Source organism: Erythranthe guttata, chromosome 10, assembly GCF_056151865.1.
Source record: "Erythranthe guttata isolate IM_541 chromosome 10, IM_541, whole genome shotgun sequence".
Lineage (NCBI taxonomy): Eukaryota > Viridiplantae > Streptophyta > Magnoliopsida > Lamiales > Phrymaceae > Erythranthe > Erythranthe guttata.
In genome coordinates, this window is record NC_142542.1 from 1,770,154 (window position 1) to 1,786,185 (window position 16,032).

The following is a 16,032-nucleotide window of genomic DNA, read 5'->3' on the forward strand; positions in this document are numbered from 1 at the left end:
GTAGAAGACACTTAACGAAGAAGTAAACAAAAAAAGAAAAAAAAAATATTTGCTTTAACTATATTAAGCGTGGTTGAATATACAACGACTTTGTGTCAAAAAAGTTTGTGGCGTCTTTTGTTCTCCTTTGCTATTAAGAAAAGCAGCAGTTTTATTTTATATATTTAGCATTCATTATTGCATAAATATTTTGGTGGGACTGGTTGTACACGTGGACAAAAAAGAAAAAAATATATATAGTACACGTGGTCCAATGGCTACGTCACTATGCAATCAAGAAAAGAAAAAGGCAGAAATTGTTCCCAATTTGCAATGGTCCCATAGCCTTCAGTTAAAGTCATTCGATTTTGGTCCATTCATATTATTATCTAGATCTTGCTTATATAATAACGAAAAATAATAATTTAATATTTAAAAAAAGGGGCAAATTACGACTAACCCCTGATGTAAGGTCAAATTACAAAAAACACCTTTCATATTTACAGAAATTACGGTACACCAAAATTTCATACCGTTTAGGGTTTGGTTCGGTAGTCGGCATGTACAAATTTTCGTTCGGTTTGATTAAATCGGTTTACCGACCGAATGACCACCCCTAGGTAAATTTGTAAAGATAAATATGTAAGACAATACATAGTTATAGATTGGTTATAATTATACAAACAAGAGAGAGTTTTTTTGTAATTATATTTTACCGCCTAGTAGCCATAATTTGCCCTAAAAATCATTTTACTTGCAATGTAAGGAAAAAATAACTTCAATCCATCAAGTGATTAATACTTTAATTAAATGACTGTAGTCCATTGGGCCCAGCTGAGTGTGAAAAGGGTGAAGCCCAATTGAATATTATACGAATGTGGCTTTGACTTTGTTGACCTTCCACGTCAACTAGTAATAATAATAATAATAAAAAATAAAATAATAATAATAATAATTATAAATAAATAATAAATAAAAAAATAATAAATAATAAAAAAGGGAAAAACAAAGTGGTTGTTCACGTACGCAAGCGAGATGGATAGTGCATGGGATCACGACGCAAATAATATAAAATGCATGCATGTAGAGATTGAGAACGACCACGAAAATAACACCAAACCACTAAACAACAAGTGGACGATATGGCTTGAGCGTTTACTCGTTCACGCATATTATTATTCCACAATCAATTCATTCCCACGATTTTTTTGTTTTTTTGCATTAACAAAACGACAACGCACTACCAAAAGCATGAAAAAGAAGTATAATTAATTAGTTATGTGATCTATTGTATAACTAATGTCCCATTATTGTCAAATTGACCTAAAAATAATTGCACCAATTCTTTTTTTGGGCTTTTATTTATGTTCTGTTTGAGATCCCTACTTAGATATTGAGTTAATTTAAAAGCAATTAGTTGGCCTAATAAACGTGTGGAGTTGAAATTAGGATGACAATTTGGCCCGCCCGATGGATTCTCGACCCGCCCCAACCCTACATTTCCAAGTATTATCTGGCCTAAAAAAATATGGGGCGGGGATGGGGATTGACAATTTTTTTTTACGAGTTGGGGATGGGATGGGTTTGTATGTATGTACCCACTCCGTGGACCCGCACCGCACCCGCCTTACATATATTATTTATATATATTTAATAATTATTTGTTAAAACATGATGTATATTTTTAATTTATGGGATTTTGTATGAGATATGAAGTCAAATTTATACTTTGTTGATTTATTTTTTGACATAAGTCATTAAATTATAAGTAGATTGCGTTTATATTAAAATAATAATAAAAATAAATAAATAATTGAGAATTTAGAGGGGCGAGTACCCGTTGGGATTTTACCGGGCGAGTCCGCGGATCCAAATTCATAGAATCTGGGGATTTTGACGGGATGTGGAATTCTAGAGGGGGGGGGGCAGGGACATGGATTGCAAGACCCGCCCCATACCCGCCCGTTTGCCATACGTAAGTCGAAAGGAGAAGAAGGGAAACATAGGATGCTGGAAACATGCCTATCAACAAAGACTAGATAGCTTTTGCCTTTGTTGATTAAATACCATTAGTCATAGATAACCAGCCAAAAAGAGTACCTCAAATTATCCTCTTGTGATTTTGAATATAATCTTTCGCTTTCTCGTTTCATCAATTTGCCAATAATGTTGGATTAAAATTATAAAATGCCAGTTATTATTAATATATAAATATTTTTCCTTGCTAAAAAAAAACAGTTAAGAATAAATTTAATAGAATATACTATAGTAAACTAAAAAGTAGAGTGCCCCTTTGTTTGTATGGAAAATCATCTTCGCTTTTGATGCAATTGGTGGAGCCCCATCCCAACTTTAACTAATTATATAAGTTCATCTCCTTGGCCGGTAATCATCTATTGGCTCAAAATTAATAATTCAATATTTTCATTAATTAGAAAGAAATATTTAATAAAATTAACTTTTCGAGAAATGAAATCAAAATTTAATTGTGAAATGCAGCTTTAACTGATTGTTAAAAGTAAAATATAGTAATTACTAGTAGAATATTCGATCGATTACATGATGATTTGATGAATCAGATTCGAGGGACACATGTTTTATGAGATGAGGGGCAACGTGAGAACAATGACCTATATATTATTTGGAATCTCAATATATCTCTTACACTTTACCACTACTTATTGTTATATAGTATTACACTCTCTGTATCTATATTAATTTTCACCAATATTTTTAATTTATTATTACAAAGAACGTTGTAAAAAGCGAAAAACTAAAGCTGCATGGCCTTCTGTACACACACCACACCAGTATTGTGTGTCAGTGTGTGTGTAGATTAATATAGGAATTTATTGAGCAAATAGCAAGACCTGGCTTGAATTTCCGAGCCCAACATTCCAACGTACGTAATCAGTGTTCTAATTAGTACATATAGCTAGTATAAAAATGATTAGGCCAAATTGCAATATATATAATTACCCCCATGCATATATAAAGTGTCCAAATATATACTATTTTACTCTGGTAATTAATGTTATAAATACTAATTGGGTTAATTAATTAATGTGTGGTGGTGGTGGTGGTGGTGAGGTGGGAGGGTGGTAGTAACTTTATTCGTTTATGGTAAGGAGCAGGCTTTGATTGATTCTTACAAAAGTGCATGAAATAATAATATTAATACCAAATAAAAAGATTCGTTTAATTTGGTTGATCAGTTGTTGTTATAAGATGAGGAAATATTCCACTTGTACGAACCACAACCACACTACTAGCTTCTTGCTCTCAATTAACCTATACAATTAATGGACAAAGAGATGCCTAATTATATTATTATTATTATTATTATTATTATTATTATTATTATCAGTACTATTATTTCATCCTATAACAGCCACAATTAACAACACAGTAACCGGTAACGTTGTTCTGTCAAAAACATGATCAATATTACTACAATTTTTAAAAGTAAATTAATTACAACAGATCTATCATCGTATCAGTACATAAGGAACCCCTCTCTCTCTCTAGCTCTCTCTCTCTCTCTAGATCTCTCATAACATATCTTGGGCTTGTTGTGTTCAAGACATCAATCATCAGTACTATATAACACTCTATAAATGGTGTGCAGTACTGCAGTCTTTACGTGATTATTCTTGCAGAACAGAAATCGAGGATTCTCTTCTCTAACTAACTTTTTTTTTGCTTTAATTGTTACGTTGTTGAACACTTTTTTTGGGGGTTAGGAATTATTATTGGAATAAGGAATGATATATATATTTACAGCATGAAATTGATGAGTAGTTCTGCTTCAGGGTCGGGTCGTCTTTTGAGACTTTTGTCCAATCTCTCGAGGTTTGTACCTTAATCGTCATCATCGATCATCTCTACATAATATTCAAAAGTTCTCCACGTATCTCTCTCTCTCTCTCTAGATCTCTCCCTCTCTACTCTCTCACAGTGAGACGAAGTTATTGGGAAGTGAAAATGCAACTTATAACCTCTTCCTAGATATTCTGATTAAACGCTCAAGATTAATTAATAGTTATTTCGGTTACAATATTCATTAATGTATATAGGTAGGTAGCATTGGAGCTAACTATATAGATTATTAATTATTTCATTTAATTTGTGATTCTACTAATACCATGCATACAATGATCATCCTGAGGTCATGCACAGACATTTATCCAACCTGTTTAATTACATCATGTATATATATATAGCCTGAATATATTGGCAATGTTGTGTTAATTAAATAAACCCTTATATATAAAAAAACTGGCTCTACATGGATTTAACCGTGGTAAAGAATGTGATCACCTTCAATCCTATCTAAAGAAAGCGATTATTGCTCGAGCTTAAAATAGCTCAACATCATATATAAAGTACTGTCTCTCAGGAAATTGCAAACTTCGATATGAATATAATTATAAGCATCATGTATATTTAATTCAACATGCATAAAACCCTATAATTTAAAGGTTTTTGTATTCGAATTCTCTTGACAACAGAAACACATAATTTATTAGGGCAAACAGTAATTTATCTGCAAGAATATTAAGAGGAGGTCGTCGTTTCTCTCTTTCGGTCAGTTTCCAAGTATATATATATATATATATATATATATATATATACAGAAAATTATTAGTTCAAAAAGAAAATCAGATTCAAATCTTAACATGCATATGGATGATCAGTTTACTCACATTAGTCCATGCACTAGCTCGCGTAGAAGCGAATTACTCCTTTATTAAAAGGTGCATCGGAAAATTCATGAATTATATATATTTATAAGTGTTTATAGAGAAATAAAACTAGCTAACGAAAAATTATGGTTCGTAGTAATGGATTATGGAATATGCTATATATGAATATTTTAAAATGAATTATTAAAGGTTAATTAATATTCTTTTCATCTGAAAGATTGGAAGCTAGGAGTAAACTAGGGCACACAATATATTCACACACACACATACAAGAAATAACATATTCAAGTTACGTTGTCTTAACATTCTCAGGAAGATCAAAACATATTATATATTATATATTAGGCTACAAATCAAAATAAACAAACAAACAAACAAACAAAACAAACAAAAACCTACCGGTGATCAATCTAGGGTTTTCCAGCCCGTCCATAGCCGAGCCGGACTAATTATACTCAGGCGCCGGCCAACAAACACTTAATTAGCTTCCGATCTTCGCACAAGCCCGGCCCGCCCGCACCTAGCTCATAGATATATTACAAGGGAGTTCATCACTTTTCTGCCGCCACATACAGTAATTTTCAGTCAAGCTTTCTTTCACAGATAAAACTTCCAATCTCCATCAATATTTCTTGAAACACACATATATATACTGAAATATATATAATATATATATGTACGTATAAATTGGGTCAAGATTTCTAAACTGGATTGCTGGTGGAAGAAGAGCTGAAATTATTGCTTGATAGTTCAGTCCAGTTAACAGCTGGGGTACTTATGTTGCTTGTATTATTATTATTAATCCACTGCTCATGATTTCCTGCCGCCATGAATCCACCTAACAACTGCCTCGATAAATTCAGCTCCGCTGGGTTTTCTTCCATCTTCACCGACGACGACGACGAACCTTTATTATTACCCCTCACCTGATTATGACTCCCGCCGCCCTGCAGACCTCCGCCCATAAACCCCGATTCTCCGCCGTAAAATTGGTACATCCCCGGCGAAGTTGGGTCTAACCCGCCGCCGAAGAAAGGGAACTGCTGAACCTGCTGCAGCCGCCACGGCTCAATACTGCCGCCGCCGTGATCACCTGATGACATAAGCGAAGCGGCCAGACCTCCGGTGGGACCCATTAGATTGCTGGTAATACCGTGGAAGTTCATCTCGTGTGTCGTACCCACCAGAGGAGCTGCCGTCGTCATTCCGCTGTAGTTCAAACCCATGTCGCCGGCGAAGTTGTCTGTAGTTAGTTGACCTAGAGGAGACATGAATCTTAGCGGTGGAAGCATATTATTATTAGCGGCGGCGCCGCCATTGTTTGTGGAAATGGTGCTTGTTGAAGTGGGATTGGTACTGGTTTGCCGTTCGCTGCTCGCCGGAGACTTTGAGCTGGAGGAGGATTTGCTCCTCTTGTTTCTCCGGCAGCCGCCGCCGACCGGCACGTTTCTCAACGCGCCGCCTCTAGTCCAGTACCTTCTGCACGTCTTGCAGAAGTGGCGCGGCTGGGTTAGGCTGTAGTTATTGAAGTAGCAGAACTTTGTGTTCGCCGAATCGCAACGGGGGCATTTGAGGCATGTTTCCGGCATCGGAATATTCGCCATACGGGCCCGCTCCGACATGGATCCGGGCCGGACGGATCCAGCTCCGCCTCCTCCATGCGGCTGCTGAGGATGTTGTGGTGGCGGTGGCGGCCCCTGCTGCGGCGGCCCTGGCGGCTGTGGTGGTGGTGGAAGTAAAGGGTTTCCACTGCTGCTGCTCCTCCCAATTATTTGATGGCTTTGTTGCTACATAAAAATCATTCAATAAAAAAATTAAAATAAAATAAAAGCAAAGCAAGAAAAAGAAAACACACCACACACACACATATACATGAGGTATATTCAAGAAAATTTATAAAGTATGGTAACAAATTAATAGTTGATGAAAAATAAAGAACCATGGGAATATTTGTCTTTTGAATTTTTCTTTTTTGCTTTTTTCTTGCAAAGAAGCTAAACCATGAAAGCATATGATAAATAAAATCAAAAGTAAAAAAAAAAAGAAAAAAAAGGAATTAAAAAAAGAAAAAACCCTAAAAAACCTGGTGCCAGTTGGAGGGATCAAGATAAGCTGGAATGGAAGAAAAAACCATTGTTGTAGATCTTTAGCTTTCTCTTTTGTAAAGGTTTTGTGGTTTCTTTGGTGCTGTAGTGGAGAATCACATCAAATGGAGGCTTAGAACAAGAGAGAGAGAGAGAGAGAGAGAGAGAGAGAGAGAGAGAGAGAGAGGAAAAAGAAAAGAAAGAATAATAAAGGGGAGAATGAGAATAATAGGAGCTAAAATAAAGCTATGAGCTTTATGCTTGTATATATTTATATAGAGAAAGCATACACACACACACAAAACACCAAGCAGTTACTAATTTGTTTTCACTCTGTCTAATTTTGTTTTTATTTCTTTTTAGGGTTTCGAGAGGATGATATATGTTTATTAATTAATTAATTTTTTTTCACAAACACACACTAAATAATAATTAGGGTTTTTCTTAGTGTAAGTTACTAATAAATTATACTCATTTGCTTGACACAATAAGATTAACCAAGATAAAATTAAACATTCTATGAAAATCCTATTATTTTATACTGGACTTGCGGGTCGACCCGACAAGTTAATGGGGATACCAAACATTATATTAAGCAAAGTCTACTTATTTTATTAGTTTATAATGACTAATCTTTCCAATTAAATAAGATCTTAGTATGTTAATTAATTTGGGTCGAGTTCACTAATTGCGCCATGGCAGAGATGGCTCAGAAGAGGGGAAGAACAGCAATCGAACATCGTGTACGCTTATGTGTGTTTTGTTTAATAATTTAATATTAATTAATTATTCTATCGCACTAATTAATTATTTTAGGATAACTGATGGATGCTGAGGTACTATAAATTACTTAGCCTTTAAGCTTCTTTGTGGTGGAATTGCTGTGATTGCATGGAAAAAGTGGAAATTTTTTTATTTGCCAATATATATATATATATATATATATATATATATATATATATATATATATATATATATATATATATATATATATTTCTAGTAATATTTTAGAGAGAGAGAGTGAGCACATGATTGATAGTGTGGGGTTGGCTTGTTCTCATCTTAATATATATAGTTTGACACAAGCATTAAGCAAACCATTAATTATGGCTCAATTTTAGTGTTACTTTTTCTTGAAATGATTAATCTTATACACACACACACACGTATATTATATTTATCTAAAATCATATTGAATACATTAAAAATTTAAATTAATTGAAATAAATAGTAGTATTGTGTGGTGTCCCGACCAAGAGAAACTTTAATTCTGGGCTGGGGTTTCTGTTTTCATTCCCCACACCCACTCTCTTTATTTTTCCATCTATCTAACTTTATTCTTTTGCATGGGACTACTTGCACACTATACTAGCTACTCTCTCTCTCTCTCTCTCTCTCTCTCTCTCTCTCTCTCTCTCTCTCTCTCTCTCTCTCTCTCTCTCTCTATGTATATATATAAAAATGTTAGTATTTTATATGAGGGTGGCAATTTTGATGCAAAAAGAGAAAGCTGATAAGGTGAGGTGGTGGATCCTCTGCAAACAGTAGTACATTCTGGGATATTTGTATGGTTGCTTCAACTTCAAGTTTAGTATTAATTATTATTCCTATTTTTTTTTAAAATGTTTATATATATTTTAATTTCCCAACTTTGGTAAATTGATTTATAAATTGTTAAACAGCTGATGGAGGTGATGAAATGGCCAAAACATTAATCGTACAAAGAAGATTGATTAAAACAAAAAAAACCATAAATTAATGATGTGTACTGTAAGGATGTAATTTTTATTTTTAAATGAGATATAGAAAACCAAATTTGCCAAAAAATGAATAAAAATATATTTCAATAAAGCAATTTCGGTTAAACTTAAATATATTGAATTCAAACTTTATTATAGTACAGAATCAGATTCATTTCTCGAAACTGGAAAAAAGATTATAACAGAAAAGACGTGCCTATCGAGACTGACTGTTTTTTTTTTTTTTTCTTAGCTTCTCTTTTAAAAAAAATAAATAAATAAAATATATGATTATCTTCACAAATTGGAATGGATGTAAAATCAATTTCAAAGTGTTGTAAACACGTTAAAAATAGCGAACTTGTGATTTTAATTAATTAATAATTATATATATACGTACACGTCTCCATGATCACAATTCAATTTAACAATAATCAAGGAATTAAAATTCAATTTCAATATTTATAGCAGAAAGCATGCATATAAATTCTTGGACCAACTGCATGATATCCTCAGAAATCTCAATTTCAAACATGGTGCTGTACTATAATCTACATTACATTTTCGGAATAAGAATAATAATCGAGAAAAGAAAAGGCCGAGTTTGGCGGAGGGAATACAGCAAAAGGCAGCTAAAAAACAAAATAAATAAGATAAACCATAAATATTCTTACCAAAGTATTATTGTTTGGTTTTGGGCCCAACTGAATTATTGGGAATTCAGCCCATTAACCCAAATTCCCTACGGCGGCCCGACTATTCAGAAACCCAGTACTTAAGCCCACTCGAATCCGATCAAACCTTCCGAAGACTCTCGATTCTTGATCTTGGCCGTTGATTTCCACTTTTCTACCGAACCGTCCACTTTTTCGGGTGACACATTTCTGAAATTTCTGTTCTAAAGTGAGGTTGTTCGTTTTTCATTTTATTTTCATGCAGAATAACTCTTAAATCTCTTTAATAATCGAAATTATTGAGGTTATTTGTTATCTTTTACTATGCAATCTTTGAACGGATGCCCGACAATCACACTTACATAACGACGTCATATATATTACTTTTATACAACAAGATGAACTAAAAATCGAAGCCATTTCAAAATTATTTACACTGTTTAGATCGTAAATTATCGGAATCGAGAAGCAAAGCTACAAGTCTCTCCAATCTTTTCGAACTCAAAGAAGGCCTAATTGCATCGCCACTCCCATAAACTAAACAAGAATCCCCTTTCACCCCGTTAATAACACTTCCTACACACCACCCACCGGGCGTAAATCGCCCTTTGGATCTTTTCAATACTTCCCTATCAATCTTATCAAGAACAGGGTCATCCTCGGAAATCTTGTGAGCAAAGGGGGCCCCACTTTTGACCATGCTTTCGAAATTTAGCACGGTCAGATTCATAGGCTGTTCCTTCGGGGGTTCGTCCCACTTCATGTAATGCAAATCGTGGTTGACCGTTGTTTTCTGATAGTGTTTGTGGTTGCACATTACCGTGTGGAAGTAGCCCTCGGAAGAAGACAGGAAATTTGTGTAGTACATTAGAAGTGTGCGTGGGAGATTATCCCACCCCCATATGCAGAACTCGAGAAACGATCTTGAAAGAACCACCATTTCGGATCCTACCAAATGATGGAAAACGAAAAACATAAGCTTGGTCGGATTTTATATGTATTCTGTATTCGGAATCTAAAAAGTCGTTGAATGTCGAAACAACGACAATAAGTAAAAAAAGGTTTGAGGATTACCTGAAAATAGCTTGAAAGAAACGGGCAACGATCGTTTTTCTTTGGCCGAAAACACACCGGATTTCTTCGAGTGATACAATCCAGGATCTATAATTATAGGCCTAGCTCTTTGTTGTCTGCAAATGAAAGCGAAAAAAGAGCGTATTTTTAGAAAAATATATATGTATATAACAACTACATTAACAAATGAAGCAGCATCTCGATAGACGAAAACACTCGTCTAGACGAGTTGAGGGCATTTTTATTAAAGGGCTCACTCACTCTTTCCAACCCAAGTCACTACTATGCTCGATGAAATTCAGATCCCTAGGCAAGTACGAGAATATGTGCAGAATATCTGAAACAAACGAAACAAGATTGTACATTGTTAGAATCAAATTTGATATATCGTAATCACTAATCAGACAACCTTGTACAAACGATTTCGAGAAACAAACACATAGTTCAGCATTCAAACATACACTTCCACTACATTAGTATAGAATCACATCGGAAATCGAATTCTCTCACAGGCAATATATCAAACAGGTAGCATACACAAACAAAAAAGAGCTAAAAATCTGACAACCTTGTACAAACGATTTCGAGAAACAAATACAAAGTTCAGCATTCGAAGATGAGAACCGCATATTCGTGCATTCAAACAGGCACATCGGAACTCGAATTCTCTCACAGGCAATATATCAAACAGGTAGCATGCACAAACAAAAAGAGCTAAAAATCTGACCATCCTGCGGCATAAGCGGATAATCAGAGGCTCCAATGTTGACGAACCAGTCCCAGTGCTTCGCCCGCTTCAACAGAATCGCAATCGCGTGCAGTGTGGACGCCATTGTCGTCGGACCTTTGGGAGTGGCCAAATTACCCTTCCCCATAACCATCACATTCTTGAACTCCTTAATTACTGATTCAGACTTGACATACTTGGCAAGGTCAAGCCTTTCGGCGTCGGAGGCCTCCAAATCCAGGTGGAGCAGATAGTAATTCCGCGGGTGGTACAACGTCTGAAGCAGCCGCTTCAGCCGCCCGCCGTCGCCGCTTGTGCCGGAGATGAAGTACGCAAACCGCGGCAGTTCCGGCGAGGAATCGGCGGAGTCAACTGATTTCGAAGTCGGGAAAGAAGAATTGGTGGGTTTGGGGTGGGACAGAGTGAAGATGAAAATCAGTATCACAGCAGAAATCGAAACGGAGATAATTGGCAGCGAGCATTTTCGATTTATGTGAGCTCGTTTCATTACTCTTTTCTACTTCTTTTGGGTTTCTTGAAAAAGAAAAATTGGGGGTTTGTAATTAGGAATTCGTCGAGGATTTAGCGTAGATTAGAAGGAGAAAGGGGAAAGGCAAAAAGAGTTGGTGAAAAAAATTCTCTGTAATAAAGAAAAAAAAATTATATATATATGAATTGGTCGGAGCCTCGACATAATGATTTGATTTTAGATTGTCGGCGGAATATTAGTGCTCTATTATCTCAATAATTTAAGCTATATTATCTATTTTTCAAAAAATAAATAAATAAATAGCACCACAAATTGACAATTTTAGTAATTTCATATTAATGTCAATAAATCATAATCGAGTCAGCGTCCAATTTTTTTATTTTTTTTTTCAGGAAAAAGAAAATAGTTTCCAACTTAGCTAACTAAGTTAATTTACTTATGCTTTTAGTCATCATGGATCAAACACGAATAATTTAGTTTAATTTAATTTATATTCCTAAATTTAATATGTTCCAAAATTTATTATACATTATTGATTATTTAATTAATTTCAAATTAATTAAAGAAAATGAAATGTTTTCTTACAAAGATTTTAGGCCCAACAAATATTGGGCCTCTACTATACATCCTCTCTGTATTCAATTTACAAAGAATTTGGGTCTGCGTATTCTTTGTGCTAATGACCATTTTTTTGTATTTACACTAATATTTGAGTTATTTTATTTATAAAAAAAATTAAATAAAAAAAAGGACAATCTCACCAAAAAAAGCATTAGCAAATTAATCAAAAAGAACTTTGTACTATATTTATATTTATAATTTATTGATTTATTCACACTACATTGACGTTCATTTGTGCCGAGGAGAAATCTGAATTAAAACGTGACAGAGAAGGAACGGCACATGCACGACACAAGGGGCAATTAGGGTGATTTCCAAGCCACTTATCAACGCATGACACGTGGAATATATGCGCGCATTCGCGCAGCACGCGAACGCGTTCCCCTTGTCTGAATTCGCCTAAGCATATTGCGCACACATCATCTCTAACACTCTCTTTCGAATCCTTGGATTCCACAATCACTCGTATAGTCGAATGCGCCATAATCGTGCTACTACTAACACTAGACTCGCTTGCATGGTTGTTGTTACTCAAAGTCGCATTTGACCTTTGCGTAGTATTGCATTTCGTGATTATGCAGTGACAAATTGCGACTACTATAACTCCGGCCAAAACGCCGAACAAGCCGACTAGTATCGGGCTCATAGTGAACCAATGAGGGTGATGTTGTTCGTTGTCCATTGAAAGAGGAATTGAGTGCAATGAAAAACTCTGCAGCTTATTTTTATTTATATATAAAGGATTGACTTTTTATTTTTTATTTTATATAATAAGGGCAAATTGCACTTCGCCCCCTCAAAAAATGTTGGTTTTGCACTTTCCCCCCTCAAAATAGAAAAATGAGACTCTCCCCCTTAAAAATATATAACTCGGTGCACTTTGCCCCAAATGTGTATTTTCGAGCTAATTCTTGTCGGATTTGAGTAAGTTGGAAGCGTAATTTCATCTTTTAAGGCTTTAAATGTCATTTAATCCTTTTTCACCCTACATTACAATGATTAAGAAGAACAAAGAACAAATTTTGTTGAATTTGGAAGAAAATTTCGTCTAACTTGGAAGCGAATATCATCAATTTGGGAAGATAATTTTGTTAATTTGGGAACCCTACTTAACTCTGAAAGGAGGATTCTCAAGAGAAAGATGTAAAATGACATATAAACAATTCATTCGGTGAGAAATAAACCGGGAATACACATTTGGGGCAAAGTGCACCAAGTTATATATTTTTAAGGGGGATAGTCTCATTTTTCTATTTTGAGGGGGGAAAGTGCAAAACTGGCATTTTTTGAGGGGGCAAACTGCAATTTGCCCTATTTTAAATTAAGAGTTTGTAATGTGTGTTCCTGATAATCGGCTGTAGCGTTGATGGCACGCCTTATAGCATGATTAATTATGTTATAATTATATTATATTCTAGAAAGTGGTGACTTCTGTTATGGAGCTTATAATTAATCAATCCTTAATTTTGATATTTTATGCTGGCCTAATGTGTATATAAATCAAACAAACAAACAAACAAACAAGATAAGAGAAAATTGGGATGAAAAATTATGAAGAACGTGTCATCCACGAGACCTACTTTCATTCATCCTAAATTAAGTTCCTAAATATCTTCCTGTAAATAAAATTGATTGTTTCAATAGGAAAATAAATTCCTAAATTATTTACTTATTCATTGGTAGCATTACAAGGATCTCCTATGGGAGAAAGGGTATATCGAGTTTGGATTACAGATCGACTAAGAACTAGAAAAGAACAATATGAACGAAATGAACACAAATAGAGGAGTTATGAGTAGCACCTCTTCCACAAATGAAGGGTCTTAGCTTTCTGTTATTAACGGTTCAGTTGCCTTTGTCATTTTTCGCTCATCCAGAACCCACCAATGGTGACTCCAACAACTCAGCACCAAAGAACAAAGACTTGAAACTAAAAAGAAATTGTGTGTGTGTTATATATCTGTCTCTCACAAAACAATTTACTATATAAGTAGAAAATAGAAGTTGTCTCTGGTTTAGAGTACAAAATACAACGATCATCATAGTCAAACGGGTGCGTCGCCGAAAAATGTCAGGGTTCATTCAATGCAGTGGTACAATCAGGAGCGAACGAGAAGAAATATCAAAAAGTAGGGCTTAGAAGAGAAGCGGAGGCAAAATACCTCGAGTGAACAGTTTGACCGAATAGGTGCGCCTACTGTATTGTTGGGCCGTCTCAGGGGTTAATGGGCTGCGTATGGAAGTTCCTCGTGTATGTATATATATTGCATACTCCAGGGGAAGAATATACCTGAATCCAAAGATCAGGTGATATCTGAGCCCTGAGGACCCTAATTCCAGATCTAACCCCAATTAATTTTTAATTACTAGTAATTAATTATAGTTAACTTTTGCTTAAGCACTCCATAAACACACTCACCTTTTGACTTTAATTTAAGCTGCAGGTAGAGATATAAACTAATCTACTATTAATGAGTCGTGTCCCCTAAAGGCACGTGAACTATTTTCATGTTTTATTAATTCAAATTTGAAAAGGTAGGAAATAAATTGAATTTCAAACTTTTAAGCTATCCAAAATATCAAATGATAGGATTTATTTTGGGTATTGCAAACGCTAATTTATTAGCGTCTAAGCCTATTTTAAATAACTGATAAATTCTTACATCTGATAAGTTGATAAGATGTTACGTAAAAATGTGGGATATAAATACTTTAAAAAAAAAAATTCTCCAACGGCTTATTATAAATAAAACAGATCTTTGTCAAAAAAATTACCAAATAATTTATAAAATCTTATAAACAATTAAATATCTTATATTTTTTTATTAACAGCTTATAAGTTTAGCTAAAGGTTTAAGTTAATAGTTAATACTATATTATACTATGTCCACATGATGACCACAGTAATCACTTTTAATAATAAAAAAAAATTAAAAAATGGTCGGGTGTTCATCCTAATAATAATGCACTTTAATAATTTTATAAATTGTTGTGTTTGTTACCATTTTAGCCTTATGGGCCGATCTCAGGGGAGAAAGTTGAAAAAGTGCTTTGGAATATCGGTAGATATGGGCCCTTATTAAAGAATCTTTGATTATATTATTATTTTATTTCTTTTAGCCTTAAATAATTGTTATTATCATGGCTAATTTGTTATCTCAAGATCTATGTTTATTCCTTCTTTTTTTCATTTATGATATTTTATCATGGTATTTCTTTTCATTATTTCCCAAAAAAAAAACAGAATATATATTTGATTGTAATTTTAAAATAATAGAAATTTGAAAAATGTTTGGGGGCCATGACCCCCTAAGTATTCCCTATACTGGTTTCGCCACTAAACAAGACAGTGAGAGTGCATGCATCTACTCAGTTTTGGACAAACAAGTTAATAAGTTGGGAGTGGCTTGTATCCTTGTGATGAATAATCACTTTCCAAATTAACTTAAAAGTAGAAGATACAGATTCTCAATCCATGGAGGCACAAAAGCACTTGCACTACTTATATAGTTATATGTATAAAAAGAATACAATAATGCATTATTATTCCACATGCAAGACAATAAAAGCATGACATATAAACCATGATATGATCACAGCTAATTTAATAACTTAATTTTGCTTATTGACTAGATTAGACATTAATTAGTGAAACAACACCCAATTTTTTTATTTCGGATTAAAATAAGCTGATTATTGAATCAAACTTTTTGTGGCCACTTATAAGTTTACATTCAAAGCAAATCAAAAAAACATGCAGGGGTTTTCTTTAGAGAGAAGCACTTATGTATATATAAGAAAAATTTCATTGACCAATGAATAAGCACCACAGCATGTAAAAAGCCAATCAACTTTTCAATAAATAAATTAAAATTAAAATAAATAATAAAAAATAAAAAATAAATCTTTGAAAAGTGTTTTAAGTTATGGGGCCTGTT

The 16,032-nt window shown here is 34.2% G+C and overlaps 2 protein-coding genes across 2 annotated transcripts; both read right to left on the reverse strand.

The window, feature by feature from the left end:
- Positions 1-4,938: 4,938 nt before the first annotated feature.
- On the reverse strand, positions 4,939-6,969 carry LOC105952950 (Dof-type zinc finger DNA-binding family protein). The gene is made up of 2 exons (XM_012976551.2): positions 6,769-6,969; positions 4,939-6,472 (listed from the first exon to the last, which is right to left on the reverse strand). The coding sequence occupies exons 1-2, from the start codon at positions 6,817-6,819 to the stop codon at positions 5,387-5,389; spliced, it is 1,137 nt and encodes a 378-aa protein (XP_012832005.2). The 5' UTR covers positions 6,820-6,969; the 3' UTR covers positions 4,939-5,386.
- Positions 6,970-9,581: 2,612 nt separating this feature from the next.
- Positions 9,582-11,664, reverse strand: LOC105952949 (Core-2/I-branching beta-1,6-N-acetylglucosaminyltransferase family protein). The gene is made up of 4 exons (XM_012976549.2): positions 10,984-11,664; positions 10,518-10,593; positions 10,257-10,372; positions 9,582-10,130 (listed from the first exon to the last, which is right to left on the reverse strand). Exons 1-4 carry the CDS (start codon positions 11,489-11,491, stop codon positions 9,610-9,612), a joined length of 1,221 nt encoding a protein of 406 aa, XP_012832003.2. The 5' UTR covers positions 11,492-11,664; the 3' UTR covers positions 9,582-9,609.
- Between the last annotated feature and the right edge of the window lie 4,368 nt (positions 11,665-16,032).